The sequence below is a fragment of the Ascidiella aspersa genome, chromosome 2, assembly GCF_963924565.1.
Source record: "Ascidiella aspersa chromosome 2, kaAscAspe10.2, whole genome shotgun sequence".
NCBI lineage: Eukaryota > Metazoa > Chordata > Ascidiacea > Phlebobranchia > Ascidiidae > Ascidiella > Ascidiella aspersa.
Window position 1 is genome coordinate 23,746,820 of NC_139448.1, and position 13,747 is coordinate 23,760,566.

Sequence of the window (13,747 nt, forward strand, 5' to 3'; positions counted from 1 at the left end):
AGTTTTTAAAAACAAAGCTGGTCTTCTTTTTGCTTTCAATTTGCTCCATTTTTATTCAATGGCAAAAGCTCAACCGCTTTATACCTGTGATTGGCTTTCCGGCATTACTTCGGTCAATGTTATGCGATTATTTGCGCTAATATTTGACTGCGCCGAAGGGCAAAACACTAAATGTTCGAATTTCTATTTATTAAACTGGCATGTAACCATGTGTGTGGGATTAGAGATAAATTTCACCAAAGGTACTAGGGCTACATCACTTTTGCAATATAAGTTATTTTGCAAGGACCAGTTAAAAATAAAAACAATCATTCTTATTCTCACAAAATCTATAAAATACATATTTAGCTTTGCTTTTTTTTAAATGTCGTATGATTGGGACCTCTTGCATAATATCTTGGTCAACTCGGACATAAAACGTTCTATATTAGGGATTCGTACACTTCTTAGGTCGCGCCAGCTCATGTTAAGATCAGTCCGACTCCTTTTGTATTATGCTATATGTGCTTCTTTATACTTAGCCACAAAAATGTCAATATTTTAAAATGTAGTTTATAGAACAGTGGTGCTCGACCTTTTCTTAGCAAATATGGTTAGGTTATCATTTTGGGGGCTTAAAATCGGGACGCTTTCATACAGTTCCAAGATCCAGCATATTTTGTGTTCATGTTTAAATGACGTCCTAAAAATGCGTCATAACGTGTTATAATGAAAAAGGTCTCCTGTTGCCAGTCAAATTCTCGCGCGAAGGTGCACTTAAAAATAGGAGCACTAAATGTATTCCGGTCGTTTGCGACGACTTAAGAAATCAGCGAGAAAGAAATATTAAAATGTCAAATTTTCCACACCTTCTGCGAGTTTAATCATAAATTGCTCCTTTTTCTGGACTGACTATAGTAGGCCCTGACCCAGAATTTGTGTTTCTAGGAGGTTAAAACGTGACATCACAAAGTTATATCTTAATGTGTGGCAGAGGTGTTCCTTTCATTACAAAAGCCACAATATAAAAATGTTTTCGGGTGCGCAAAGCGAAAAAAACGGCTTTATTTTTTTTAATTGTCAAAACGTTCATTTTTGAGGATGCGTGATGAACGCACGACGCCTTTGGCTAAAACCATTTTACTAAATAAGCATTAACACACCTCATCTTATAACAGATTTTACGTAGTTAAAATAGGAAAAAAAAGTCCATTATTTCCCCACTGATCTTGACACTAATCGCACAAAGCTGATCTCTATTTGGTTTCAATTTTCAAATATTTTGCTCGGTATATTGATATCTAAAGATATTTTAGACAACAAGTTGAGCTGTATGGCTGCACCGGAACGACTTAAATGTTCGTAGGAATCGCTAAAAAATTAAAAAAACGACCCTTGTTTTAAATTAAGTTGAAGTTGGCAAAATTAAATTTCTGAAGCGCCGTTATACTTAGCTGTTATGTTAATATGTAGAGTCGGAAAACACGTAATAGGCTAATCTAATTTAACAAAAATTGTACTTGGTGAGTTTATTATTTAACAATAACAAAATAAAGTTGGCAAAAAAATATGGTTTGGAAGGTCAAAGGCCTGGTTCGCGCATGTCCCAGTTTGACGAATAGTGCTAAATATGATAAAACATACAAAGCAACTTTATAGATATAATATTCTTGAGCCGTTTCACTATGAATTTAATCGTGTAACGTTCAAAAAGTATGTACTTCTATCAAATCTCTTCGTGGTTAGGTACTAATCGTTTCAGTATGAATTTATTTGTACCAGTGGGTAGTGTTATGAGTATGAAACAAAATAAATCGCAATTGTTACGGGATACCAATTAAATAGTTTGGTAAACGCGGCTTTGCTTTACTGAGACATTTAAGTACCATTCTGTTCGTGCCTACATGACATTCGATCCGAACCTCGAAGACAAAACAATAACCTATTTACAACCAGTTCCTTTCACTAGCGTAACCTGATTGTATGCACCAAACAGCTATTCTGTGTTTCCTATACCTATATGTGCTTGTGGTTTCTAGTCGCGGCTGATCATTTGCAGTCAATTTATACTGTTATTCTGTAGAAAAGATTTATCTAATTCGATGAACTGCTTGAACCAAGCCATATCAGAAGAGCGGATTCACCAGGTTGGTTATTTTGGACTAAGAAAGGAAGACCTCTTTTAATTGACCCGAAATGAATTTATCGCGTTGTGGGCCAAGAGTTTACAACAGAACTAGAAAATATTTGTATGACCAATTTTCTGAAAAACATATTATTAACCAACCAGGTGTCGGGTCTAGATTTAGCCGTGGTTATTTATCAGTTGCTCTTTAGTTTATAAAACATCTACCTATATGAGATTTAAGTATCTTGGATTATGACCAGCGTTTCTCAACTGTGGCATATAACACGTTGTTTTTCTATCATGACCCAAGATAACTATCTTGTGAAATTCCGTAACGAAAAACGTTAACAAGAGGCCACTAAGTGTTAAAAGCCTGTGGAAGGGGCCAGACGCCATGAAAGGTTGAGAACCACAGGTGTAGACTGTAGAGATTAAATATTGTAGCCTCCGTACTATAATAATGCTATTTCAAATATTCCGAATATTAATCAATCTATATAACGCAAAGCCATTTCAAATATTCCTAAAATTAATCAATCTATTTCTCAACCTCGCTTTACCTGTTAACCACCAATAGGTTAGGCTTTTGCTTACACTTGGAGTGAATTCAGAAACGAGGGACAAAAACGATTTCTATCGAACTCCACTGCTCAAGGCTTCTATGCTGTCTAGTGAAGAGTCGGCTCAAAAAATTACAAAGGTAAAACAATAGACAATATTAAGCATAATCAAAATGCAACTAATACATTTTCGTATATATATAATGACTAGATTTACGCAATAGAACCGATTGATTAACTGTTCAGCGATTCGACTATTTAACCTCTATAGATTTTGCTGAAGACCAAATTGAACATAAACGCAATTGACGACCAATGCCGCTCAGCATTACACTACGCATGTCGAAGCGGAAAAAGTGCACTGGTCGAAACGCTGATAAAGGAAGGGTCGGTCGAGCTGAATAAACAAGATGTCGACGGTTTGTTTACCACCATAACGTTCTAGTCGTCAGAGTGTGTCAGTAGGGCGTGTTTGTTTTGCAAATTCCTGCAGCACTCCACTCAAATCTTTTGGAAGTTTTGCTCTACCTGTAGAGCAGGGGTGTCTAACCTTTCAGCTCTTGACGGCCGCATTGACAGTCTTATTTTCTTCACGGCCGCAAGTGAAATTATATTAGGGATGACTCAAAAAGTTGTCAAATCGTGACGTCATAACATAATTAATCTTGAAAAGACGTTTTTTTGTCTAACGAACTCGTGGTTAAAAATGGAACCTAACGCACGCGAAAAAAAATGCGTTTATTACGTTTAGATTTGGCAAAACTTTTAATTCAATCGAAATGAGCTTAGGCACATAAAATAATCGCATATTGTTATAAACACAAGCATTTATGTAAGAATTGGATTTTATTTGGAATGCAGCGCAATATGCCATGATATAAATAGCACTTTTGATATTAACGGATTTACTTCAAAGGGACTAAAATACAATAAAGACATATAGAAGAAGTTCGGGCAAAGCGCGAAAAAATAGCTTTAGCATTGAAATTTGTCAAAAATAATATTTTTAGGGGGCATGGTCAGGTGTCCTCTCTGGATCCACCCCTGCTCTAATGCTCTTAGCCAATCTAATGACCAGCAATGGTAGACGAATGTCTGGCTGGCCTATAACATGCCTCAAAGTCCCAAATTCAGCATTTTTTTTGTATACTGGCATTTGTTTGAAATTTCGTGCAAGTTTTTATTACATTGCCAAAAATTAAAAACAAATTAAAAATATATGCCTAATATTTTTGAATACGGTTTCCGTTTGTCCGCAATCCACTTGTCAGCCTTCCACTGTTCAACGGTAAAGAAGCGCTGATCTAGTTCAAAAGACAGCCTCAAAACGTAAACGAACCGGACGTAGAAATATCATTCGCGCGAAGCGCGGAAAAATTTTAGGCACTTGCCTACAAAAAGTATTTGTAATGGACTCGTGTCTAGTTTGTCCAAAGAAGCCGCGGGCTGGATGAATTACATGGCGAGCCGATCCGGTCGGCGGGCCGTAGGTTGCCGACCCCTGTCATACACTGATTTCTTTGTGCATTAATCAATCAATGAAATCAAGTTTTTTTAGCGCACATAAGAAATATCTTCCCTGAGAATGTAGCGAAAGAGCTTAGCTCACTGATTTAACTGCAATCCCTAAAGTCGTAAAAAATTATAATCTGCATTTAGCATATCAACCATTAACGCATGCCAGCACGGTCACGGCCGCCAACACATGCTTATTAAAATACGTGTTAACGGCCACACAATTATTCATCGACGGCCGCAGGTTGGACACCGTTGCTATAGAGTATAGAATTCTTAATACACATTGTGACATAACAGATAACCACTTAAAAAATAACAGATAACCACGAAAATGTTAGTAATGGTGCCGTGAACTATTTATATTTTATAAAAAGTCTAAAAAGTTTGGGAACCCTTGAAATAAACACTTTCAAAAGTTGGTAACGTCTGTTTTCCGTTGTAATGTCACCCAATAAAAACATATATTTAACATAATTATATAATAACCATTATAAAATCGACGGCACGTTTACTTCAAAAAGACGGAAATAGTTTACCTAAATCGTCATATGAACTTTGCTATATGTTTTGAGTTTGTCATTTTAGATTATATAAATACCTTTTATCCCTTACAATTTGAATTTTTTAAAACAAACCAATTTTGAACAAAAATCTTTAGCTAAACGTTTACTGGCGAGTTCGTCAGCTATTTTTCCTAATTTGTGCTATACAAACGATCAAAGTTACTGCTTTCCTAAAAATTTAGACTAGCCGTGTGCTGGTCTCAACACTAAATTAATCAAATCGTAATTTATGCCTATCTAATTGAAAGGTTAAACAAGAAAAAAACATTAGCCTATATTATTTTTGCGCTCGGAGCAAACTTTAACGTTGTTTTTTGTGTGAATCAAGGTTCATCCAAACAAAACGTTGGCAATATAATCCTAACAAACTCTGTTTTTCTGCGCTTCGTGGCAACGCCTTGATTCTTCGAACGTATTTCGACTTGATTTCATTTGCACATTTGCGCACGCGTTTGACAGAGAACAGAAATATTTTTCATGAAGGTTACTTGTTTTATGACGTCATGTTATGACGTAAATTTGTGACGTGTTCTTTAATAAGTGTCATTCTCCCTGAACAAAAATCGTGAAACCGACCTGTTATCATTTCATGCAATATTTTGACAAAATGTAAAAAATACATTTTTATTCATGTTACCCCTAAAAATTGTTCGATAACTGTTTAAATACCGATATGTATTTTGTAAATGCAGTTTGCCTGGGTTTAACTGTACTTTATCAGTATAAAATTTGTTTGATGTAAGCGTTTTGAGAATAAAATGCACAAATATCAATTGGTTAAATTTTTAGGACGAACCCCGTTGATGCTGTCGGCGATGAACGGTCACTTACGTACATCTCGTATATTGGCTTTAAAACTTGCTAAATTCGACCTCGAAATGGATCTGAGAGATAACAAGGGCTTTACCGCACTTCTTCATGCAATAAAGAACAAAAACTACGATATTGCATACGACCTTATACGGTACCCTGTTCAGTTACTGATATGTATATTTTCACTTTTTTTTCGTGTTTTACAACAAAACCGATTATCAAATAATTATCTATGTGTTGCTCTGTGCTTTTGTTAATCATCTTTCGATGGTTGTAGATATGGGAACTCCTGTACTACAATACGCGACGACATTGAATTTAAGAATGCCAGCGAATGGCTGCGAAAGTCGCTTTGCGATAGTCGCTTCCGCATCAATACTACTATAAAACCAAGTATGAATGATGCAAGCAATCGAACCAAGATCGGAAATCAACAACAAAGGAAACAAAGCGCCTCCGTAAACCATCCGCAAGTTACCCTGACTGAAAACTCACTAGAGGGCACTGCTGATAGGCAAAGTGACACGCAGGATTCCGAGGTTCCATCAACGATTAAGGAGGTGGCGGCACTTTCTGGCCTACTATTCGAGCCTGATCCCTATGGGCGTCACAGCAGACCTCCTTCTAGTGTTTCCAAGATCAGTCAAACGTCTGCCGTGGTAAGCGCCTACAAACATTAATAAGCCATACTTAAACTCACATACTATATTCTGTGGTTGGGAAAACAACTACTCTTGTAAAAAAAAGTAGTTTTCAAAATCTCCCTCGAAATTGTTGCACCTGTCACAGAATGCAGGATGGCCTTGTTGTAAAAATACTATATTGCTGATTAAAACCATTTTTATAACATTTCACTGCCATTAGAAGCGAGCTTGCTTTTAGACTAAACTCTATAGTCTCCTGTCATTTTGCCGTAAAAACGCTCAACTGAGACATTATAGCGACGTTTTAAGAAGATTTAAATTAAAACAAAAAGTCGGCCTTTTTATGAAAAACATGCACAGTGTTATATTGAGAGTTTCCCCATTAGACGCCTGCGTCCAAATCAGCTAAGATGGTTATAATGCCCCACGCCCCCAAAAATAGTCATTTTTGTGGCAGGGCTGCAGAATCGGTTTAAACATCTCGAGTCCGACTCCGACTTTAAAATAAAGTCGAGTACAGAGTCTCTCCAGTTAAATAAACCTACTCCTTTGCGTCCCGAGTCCGGTCGATAACTCTGTACTTTATTGCGGCATGGTAAGGTAAACGTTCTTTAACTATACCTGTGAAGACTGAGACTATAGCCTAACCCCGAATTGCGGCTGCGGCCACACAACCGCGTAAGTTGAAATTAAATTTCTATTTAAGGCTCCTTACAAATTGCAAAATATACGTGCGCTTCTAATCACAACCAGTAACAGACATGATTCACAATGCGACCAAAAATTAAAATAGTCTTATGTATTGGACGGCTAAGTATGCTACACTTTATGAGAAACCAGAAGCCTAATAGACACATTGTTTTGAATGGGGGTATCGCGTACTAATGGTAATGTAAATTCACAAAAACCAACAATTAATGCTGTATCACCCACGAAACTAAAATATGGATATACAGCAAACCATTTTTAGGGTTGTCATATAACTCATCCAGACACATACTCAAGTCGAAAACATTCCACCATGTGCTATTCCAGCTTAACGATATACAGTATGTGCAGCGATAACGGTTCAGAATTTTGCTGCGCAAGCGCTCGTCAGACTCCAGACAAAATAACACCGACTTTGTCGAGTCAGGAGTCGGACTGGTTATGAAAACAGATGCACAAACAAACTGGTTATGGGATCAATGAACAAATTAAATTGCCACTGATTGTCAGGGTCTGATGCTCGGTGCCATACCAAACAACATCCTAATGGATTTATTTTTGTTACAGAAACGGCGCCTTGCTTCACCACTGCATTCGGAATCTAGGCCCCAACTACAGGAAAGCCAGCTAGACGACATTAGTGATCTAACATCGGAAGCCACAGGAAACCGCCGATTTTACGAAGATGCCACCGATGGACGGCGTTCGAAAGCAGATTCTGCCATTCAAATAAACAAAGGGCGTTATTCGGCGCGGAAAGCAGTTGCTTCTGCCGCCAGCAAGGTGCCTTCCGCATCAGTAATGAGGCGAGAGGCGCTAGCCAATGCTTCAGTCAATTTGCCAATCTCGTTTGACGGCCAGGCAAACAAGAAAAGCAATTTGCTTCTTTTGGTCAAAGTGCCTGCCAAAGATCAGTCGAAGTTCAATGTGAACGCAATACAAAAACTGAAGCAGGCCATAAGGGATCAGCGAAAATGTAAAGTAACGCGTCCAAGCACAAGGATCACGCGACCATACACCGCAATTCCGTACGAAGCGATTCCGGAGATGGGGGAGTTAAAGCTGCCGACTCGCCCACATACAAGAGCAAACGTGGAAGGAATAAGAAGACTACAAGGTGATGACGGAGGGGAGAAGAGCGACAAAATCAAAGTAGCTCAAAAGTCGCCCAGGATGCGAAAGAAAGCACAATCACTCGAGTCTTTGAACACGATGGTGACAGGGACAGACAACTCGGACCTTACTGGCGTGAATAACTATCAGAAAGCGAGGTAAAATGCTGTTTGTTTTTCTCTTTGTATGTACTATTAATCGAGATTGTATGTGCTACTATAATAATTTACCTACATTGGTTAATAATGCATTGTTATTTTCTCGTGCCTACCAATGGATTTGCAAATATTGTTAAGTTAGCAGACTTGAAAATAAATTTTTACTTATTAATTTTTGTTGTCATTTAGCGCCATCGAACGGGCGCAAAGAAACTTGAGCACACTGTTCCACATGTATACAGAAAGTCGACTTTGGACTCCAGCAAAGCACAAGCCCGCATCTCTATACGTACAGGTAATAACATAACATACTTTACCAACTAAAATAGCCTGTAAGGCTCATGTGGACGTCCGCTGATTTCAACGTCCGCTGATTCACTAGATCAGGGTTTCCCAAACTTTTTTGGACCACGGACCACTATTTGTGAATCTGTTATTTCACGGACCGCAATACAAAGCAAAAATTAAATAAAACTTAGTTTGATATATTTACAAAACTGACACCATCAATGGGACGGATGGGATTGATTTTTTCTGCATAAATCATCAATTATTTTCATTCTGCATGAATCATCAACTCCAAGCGCAACAAGTAAGATTTACGATAATGGACAGCAATAGCTTTCGAAATCAATAAGTTGTGAATAACTGCGCAATTATCTTTGAAAGGATAGACATACTGGACAACAGGGGTCGGCAACCTTTTTCTAGTCGCGGGCCAAAACCAAACTCAGAAAGGTCTCTGCAGGCCGCACAAAATGTGAACTAAAAATTGTGTTATTATAATGTTAGAACAAGTGTAAATCAGGCGGGCTTCGGGTATTTTTTTGCACTTAAAAAAGTGTTTAGTTACTATTAAGGAGGCAGTATAAAGTGTTGACGCAAAGCGGGAAAAAAGCGTTTGTTTGGTTTAACATTCGAGTCCACACGTCTTCATCTATATTAAAACGTGTAAGAAAAAACACTTTGAGAAAACGGGAGAATGATAATGGTTAATGTAGTTGACTGTTTGTTAACCTAATTAAAAGGCCGGGCGCACCTGGCGAGCGAAGCGAGCGCGATTTTTTTGGGTATAACGGCATTTCTTTTAAATTTCTTGCAAGTTTTTATTATTTCAAAACTAAAAATTAAAAAATTATGTCTAATATTTTTGAATACGTTTTCCGTTTGTACGCGACGCACTTGGCACTTGGCAGTCAGTCTTCCACGGCGCAACGGTCAAGAAACGATCATCTAGTTCAAATTAGTAAACAAACCTGATGTACAAATATCGTTGGCGCAAAGCGCGAAAATTTTTTGCATTCACGTAGTTAAAATAGTCAAAAAGTATGAGAAATGGACTCGTGTCTAGTTTGTCAAAGAGACTGCGGGTCGAATGAATTTTTACATTTCGCACTGCTGTACAACGTATATGTGTGACTTTTTTAATTTCTCGCCACGGACCACCTCTGCAGTCGCCGCGGACCACCAATGGTCCGCGGACCACAATTTGGGAAACCCTGCACTAGATTGAAAGCAATATGATATACAGAATCACCGTAAGCTTTGGTTCGTCGTACACCCTCTTTTTATGGCGATGACATGTTTTGGGAGGCCTACGGTGACAATAGTCTAAACCAGGGGTGGGGAAATGTTTTGAATGGAAGAGCCATTTCATAGAAAATACAAGTAACAGAGAGCCTCATAATTATTTCAATACAAAAACGGTTAACAGAATTGTGATATAATAAAACGGTAATAACAAATACAATAATAATAAGGGTAATAACAAAAATACACAAACAATATTTATCAATATCATTCTTTTGTTTGATTTGCTAATCTCTGAAACCTTAGTAATGAAATTGCGATGACTTGCTGTTAACTAACTCTTCGGATTTTATGTTTAGTGTTACGTCAAAACGAAATTCTGGCCTAAATTAAGAAAAGAAAAATAGACAAACGTTTATAGTTGCCATTCTGGAATATTTTATTATTGTGAAAAAAATATTATATAATCTAAATTAGTGACAGTTTCGCTATCCAGGTTAAATATTTCAGTAATTTAAAAAGTTAAAATTTTTGCGAATTGAAAAATAAACAATGAGGTATGAAATCAAAATTTCAGTAACTGGTCATGTTCAGTAAAATATTTTATAAAACAGAAAATCTTAGATCTAAAGCTTTAAGCAAGACCCTTAATGCAATTTTATACCGTATTAAGCTTTAAAAAAGTTGATTTTTTTGTTAAAATGTATTGAACATTTTCAAAAATCCTTTTTAGATTATTTTTTAGAATTCTCTATAAAAAATCTAGATGTTTCTAGATTAAATTTATTGTAATTCTAGACGTTTACCCTAATAAAAAATGGCAACTATGCAAACGTTCATAAACGGTACTCTTGGTAACCTTTACAATTTTTGGGGGAATTTTACGATTCAACTAGAAGAGCCACAAAAAACATGCCGGCGAGCCGCATGTGGCTCGCGAGCCGCAGTTTGTCCACCCCTGGTCTAATCTAAACCAACGGTGTCCAATCTGCGGCCGTCTATGAATAATTATGCGGCCGTTAACACGTATTTTAACAAGCATGTGTGGCGGCCGTGCCTGTGCTGGCATGCGTTAGTGGTTGATATGCTAAATAAAGATTATAATGTGTTACGTCTGATGCAAAAATAAATCAGTGTATTTAACAATCTGAATGGTGGTGTCACATAAAGAAAAAATAAGAAATGATAATACCTATTTAACGGCTGAGCAGGCATGTGTTATGCGAGTTGTGAGTGAAATTATGGCAAAAATGTGGGACAGGTTGAGCGGTAGTTATAGAAAGTCTTGTTTATATTATATTTTGTGCTAGTTTCTTAAACTGTTACTGAGCAAATGGAGAGAAAATACATTAGGGATTAAATCTCCAGACACAATAAAAATCTGTATTTCGCTAATAGGCCAAAAACCAAAAAAGATTAAATCATTACCCACAGACAGTAGGCCCGGGGTCCCAGGTCAACGAACTTGGTAACACCCTAAAAACTGAATGGACACCGTTTCGACGATCCGCCGTTCAGCTGCATCACGTGTCACATTGAAAGCACGGGATAATTAGAAAACAACTAGTATATGTTTAAGAATAATTGTTATATGACGTCACACTATGACCTAACTTTCTGACGTCATCTCTTTACTGGCGGCCGTGAGATCAATAAAGACGGTCAATGCGACCGTCAACAGCTAAAAGGTTAGGTACCCCTGGTCTAAACTCTAAACTTATGATAAAACTAGACTTTTAAATTGTTGTCTTTTTCTGTGGTCTATATGATAGGTTCCTCCGGTACCCAGCGAACGACCAACACTGACGTCAGAATTCACGGCGTCGGTAAGCGACCTGGCTAGTATTGTTGAACGAGGTTCGGTTTCGCAGAGTGAGACCGCAAGTCTACGACAGGACAAGGTGGCAGGCCGTGGTCGTTTGACAAGCGGGAGTGCTATTTCTAGGACATCCAGAAAATCAGCGCGGAGTAACAGCAGCAGCATCTTTCGTTAGAGAGCAGACTACCGCGTTTAAAGCATCTACTGTATCTCGCTAAGCTAAAATATGCCTCTCGTGGATAATAAAACTAAAAGATATATAGTACCAGACTGAGTACCGGATTTTGTCAAACGAAGGTATTTAACAGTTAAAAATCTATCGTGTAAAACAAATATAGCAAAATATTTAAGTAATGTCTTAGTTTTCCTGGACATGCAAGGTTTATTCCATTTTTCATTGTACTTTTTATTGTTAATAAAACGTAATAAAATATTTTCAGTGTGCCGGTACTGTTTAATTTAAAGAACATGTAACCCACATTGAGTCATAATCAGATCATGTCCAGAGAAATCGACATCCAAACCAACAGTTGGCTACCGCCTAATTGAAATGATGTGAAAAAACAAGCTCGTCTAAATATAGTTTCTTGTAACAAACCTTTTACTGTTCGTTAATTTTGTTACGCTATTATGTTGAGGGATGTTAAGTCGCTTAGCACCTTGGCTGTTACCGTATGCCTATACTTTAAAGTTACAGTATATAATGCATTTAACGACAGCTCTGGCATTGCCTATTGGTAATTAAGAAATATTTCAAGGTATCAAAGCACATCTTTTATACTGAGCAGTCAAAAACTAATTCGTTTCTGAAATACCATATCCTAATCAGCGTTTATCTACGATGCGTGTAGTGCCCCCTTCTTGCTGAATTCTCAGTTATCGCTAAACAATAGCTTGCCTTGAAGTATATCTGAGCATCCATATTTTCTTTGTGGTCGATTCGTGTGACAAGCGATGTAGATGTACTAAAACCTATAGCGAACAAATGACGTTTTCAAGACATTATGTCGCTCGACAACATTCACATATGAGGTATACTCATGGGCGCCCGCACGGGGGGGGGGGCTAGGGGGGGCACTTGCCCCCCCCCTGGAATTTCAAAATGCGATTATTAGTATTATTTATAAGTGTAATATGTATTACTTAAGAAGTTTAAAAATATTACACATTATCCATTGCCCCCAGTGGCGTATCCAGGATGGCGGGAGTTCTTACCCCCTTTTTGTAAGTTAAATTATCGTTTTTTGTTCGTTGTCATGTAACAAATTGTTCAAAGCGGCGTGCTTTTTAAGTAATTGGGTCACGCGTCTTAATATTATGCGAAACCAAAATTGAGCGCAAAACGCCGTTTTTCGTCTTTTGTTTGGTCGACCGTAAACGCTGGAAGTTTTTCTCTTTCGTTATTTGTTTAGGTTGACTGATTAGCAAGTGTGTATTCGACAATTGACAACGCTAAGTCAAACTTTCTTTCTTTTTTTCTCGCTAATGATGGTTAACGCAAAATTATGCTCTTTAAGCGTACTCTAAGACCACGTGCTAAGTGTGCAATGGACACAACTTATTTCCCCTCAACCGCAGCTTGTAATTTAGCTGACTTTCACACAGCTCGGCGCAGATGTTGCGCTAATCGTGGCATAATAACACCCGGAAAAAATTATCTTTGTTTAGTATTGCAGGTGGTGAAAGACGTGCTTGTAATTAAGCGCTCGTTCCGTTCATGGAACTTGAAAACTGCGCTGCTGATAGTCGAATTATGTGTGATTCTACCACAATTAATCACACATATTTCACGGTCTTGGTTTGTTTCTTTTGCTTGAAGTTAACGATTGCACACCGTGATTTCGCAGCTGGCGCCTGACAGGATTGTCGATGACGCACGTGGTCGCTTTTGCTGGACGTATTTGGCTGTTTCTGATTAGTTTTTTTCTCACGTCTGGATATCACCATTCTATGACGTCATACTGTCACTGTTTTATGACGTCATTATTCAATAACGTCAGACGAAAAATAGGGTAATTCCCACAGTTGAAAATTCCGGACCCACTTTTTGATTTTCTGGTTACGCCCCTGATTGCCCCCCCTGGAAAAATTTCTGCGGGCGCCCCTGGGTATACTTGACTGTATTTGGGATTTATCTGGGTTTTTAATACCTTACCATGATTAAAGGTAAACATGAAGGCTGTATTGTTGAAATAATTGCGGTGTGCAGTCTAA

General features: G+C 37.8%; 1 protein-coding gene across 1 annotated transcript; it reads left to right on the forward strand.

Moving 5' to 3' along the window:
- The first annotated feature begins 1,961 nt into the window (after positions 1-1,961).
- On the forward strand, positions 1,962-12,450 carry LOC146164390 (uncharacterized). The gene is made up of 8 exons (XM_083382372.1): positions 1,962-2,126; positions 2,685-2,807; positions 2,939-3,086; positions 5,538-5,712; positions 5,839-6,220; positions 7,481-8,184; positions 8,374-8,479; positions 11,487-12,450. Exons 1-8 carry the CDS (start codon positions 2,082-2,084, stop codon positions 11,706-11,708), a joined length of 1,905 nt encoding a protein of 634 aa, XP_083238498.1. The 5' UTR covers positions 1,962-2,081; the 3' UTR covers positions 11,709-12,450.
- Positions 12,451-13,747: the final 1,297 nt, after the last annotated feature.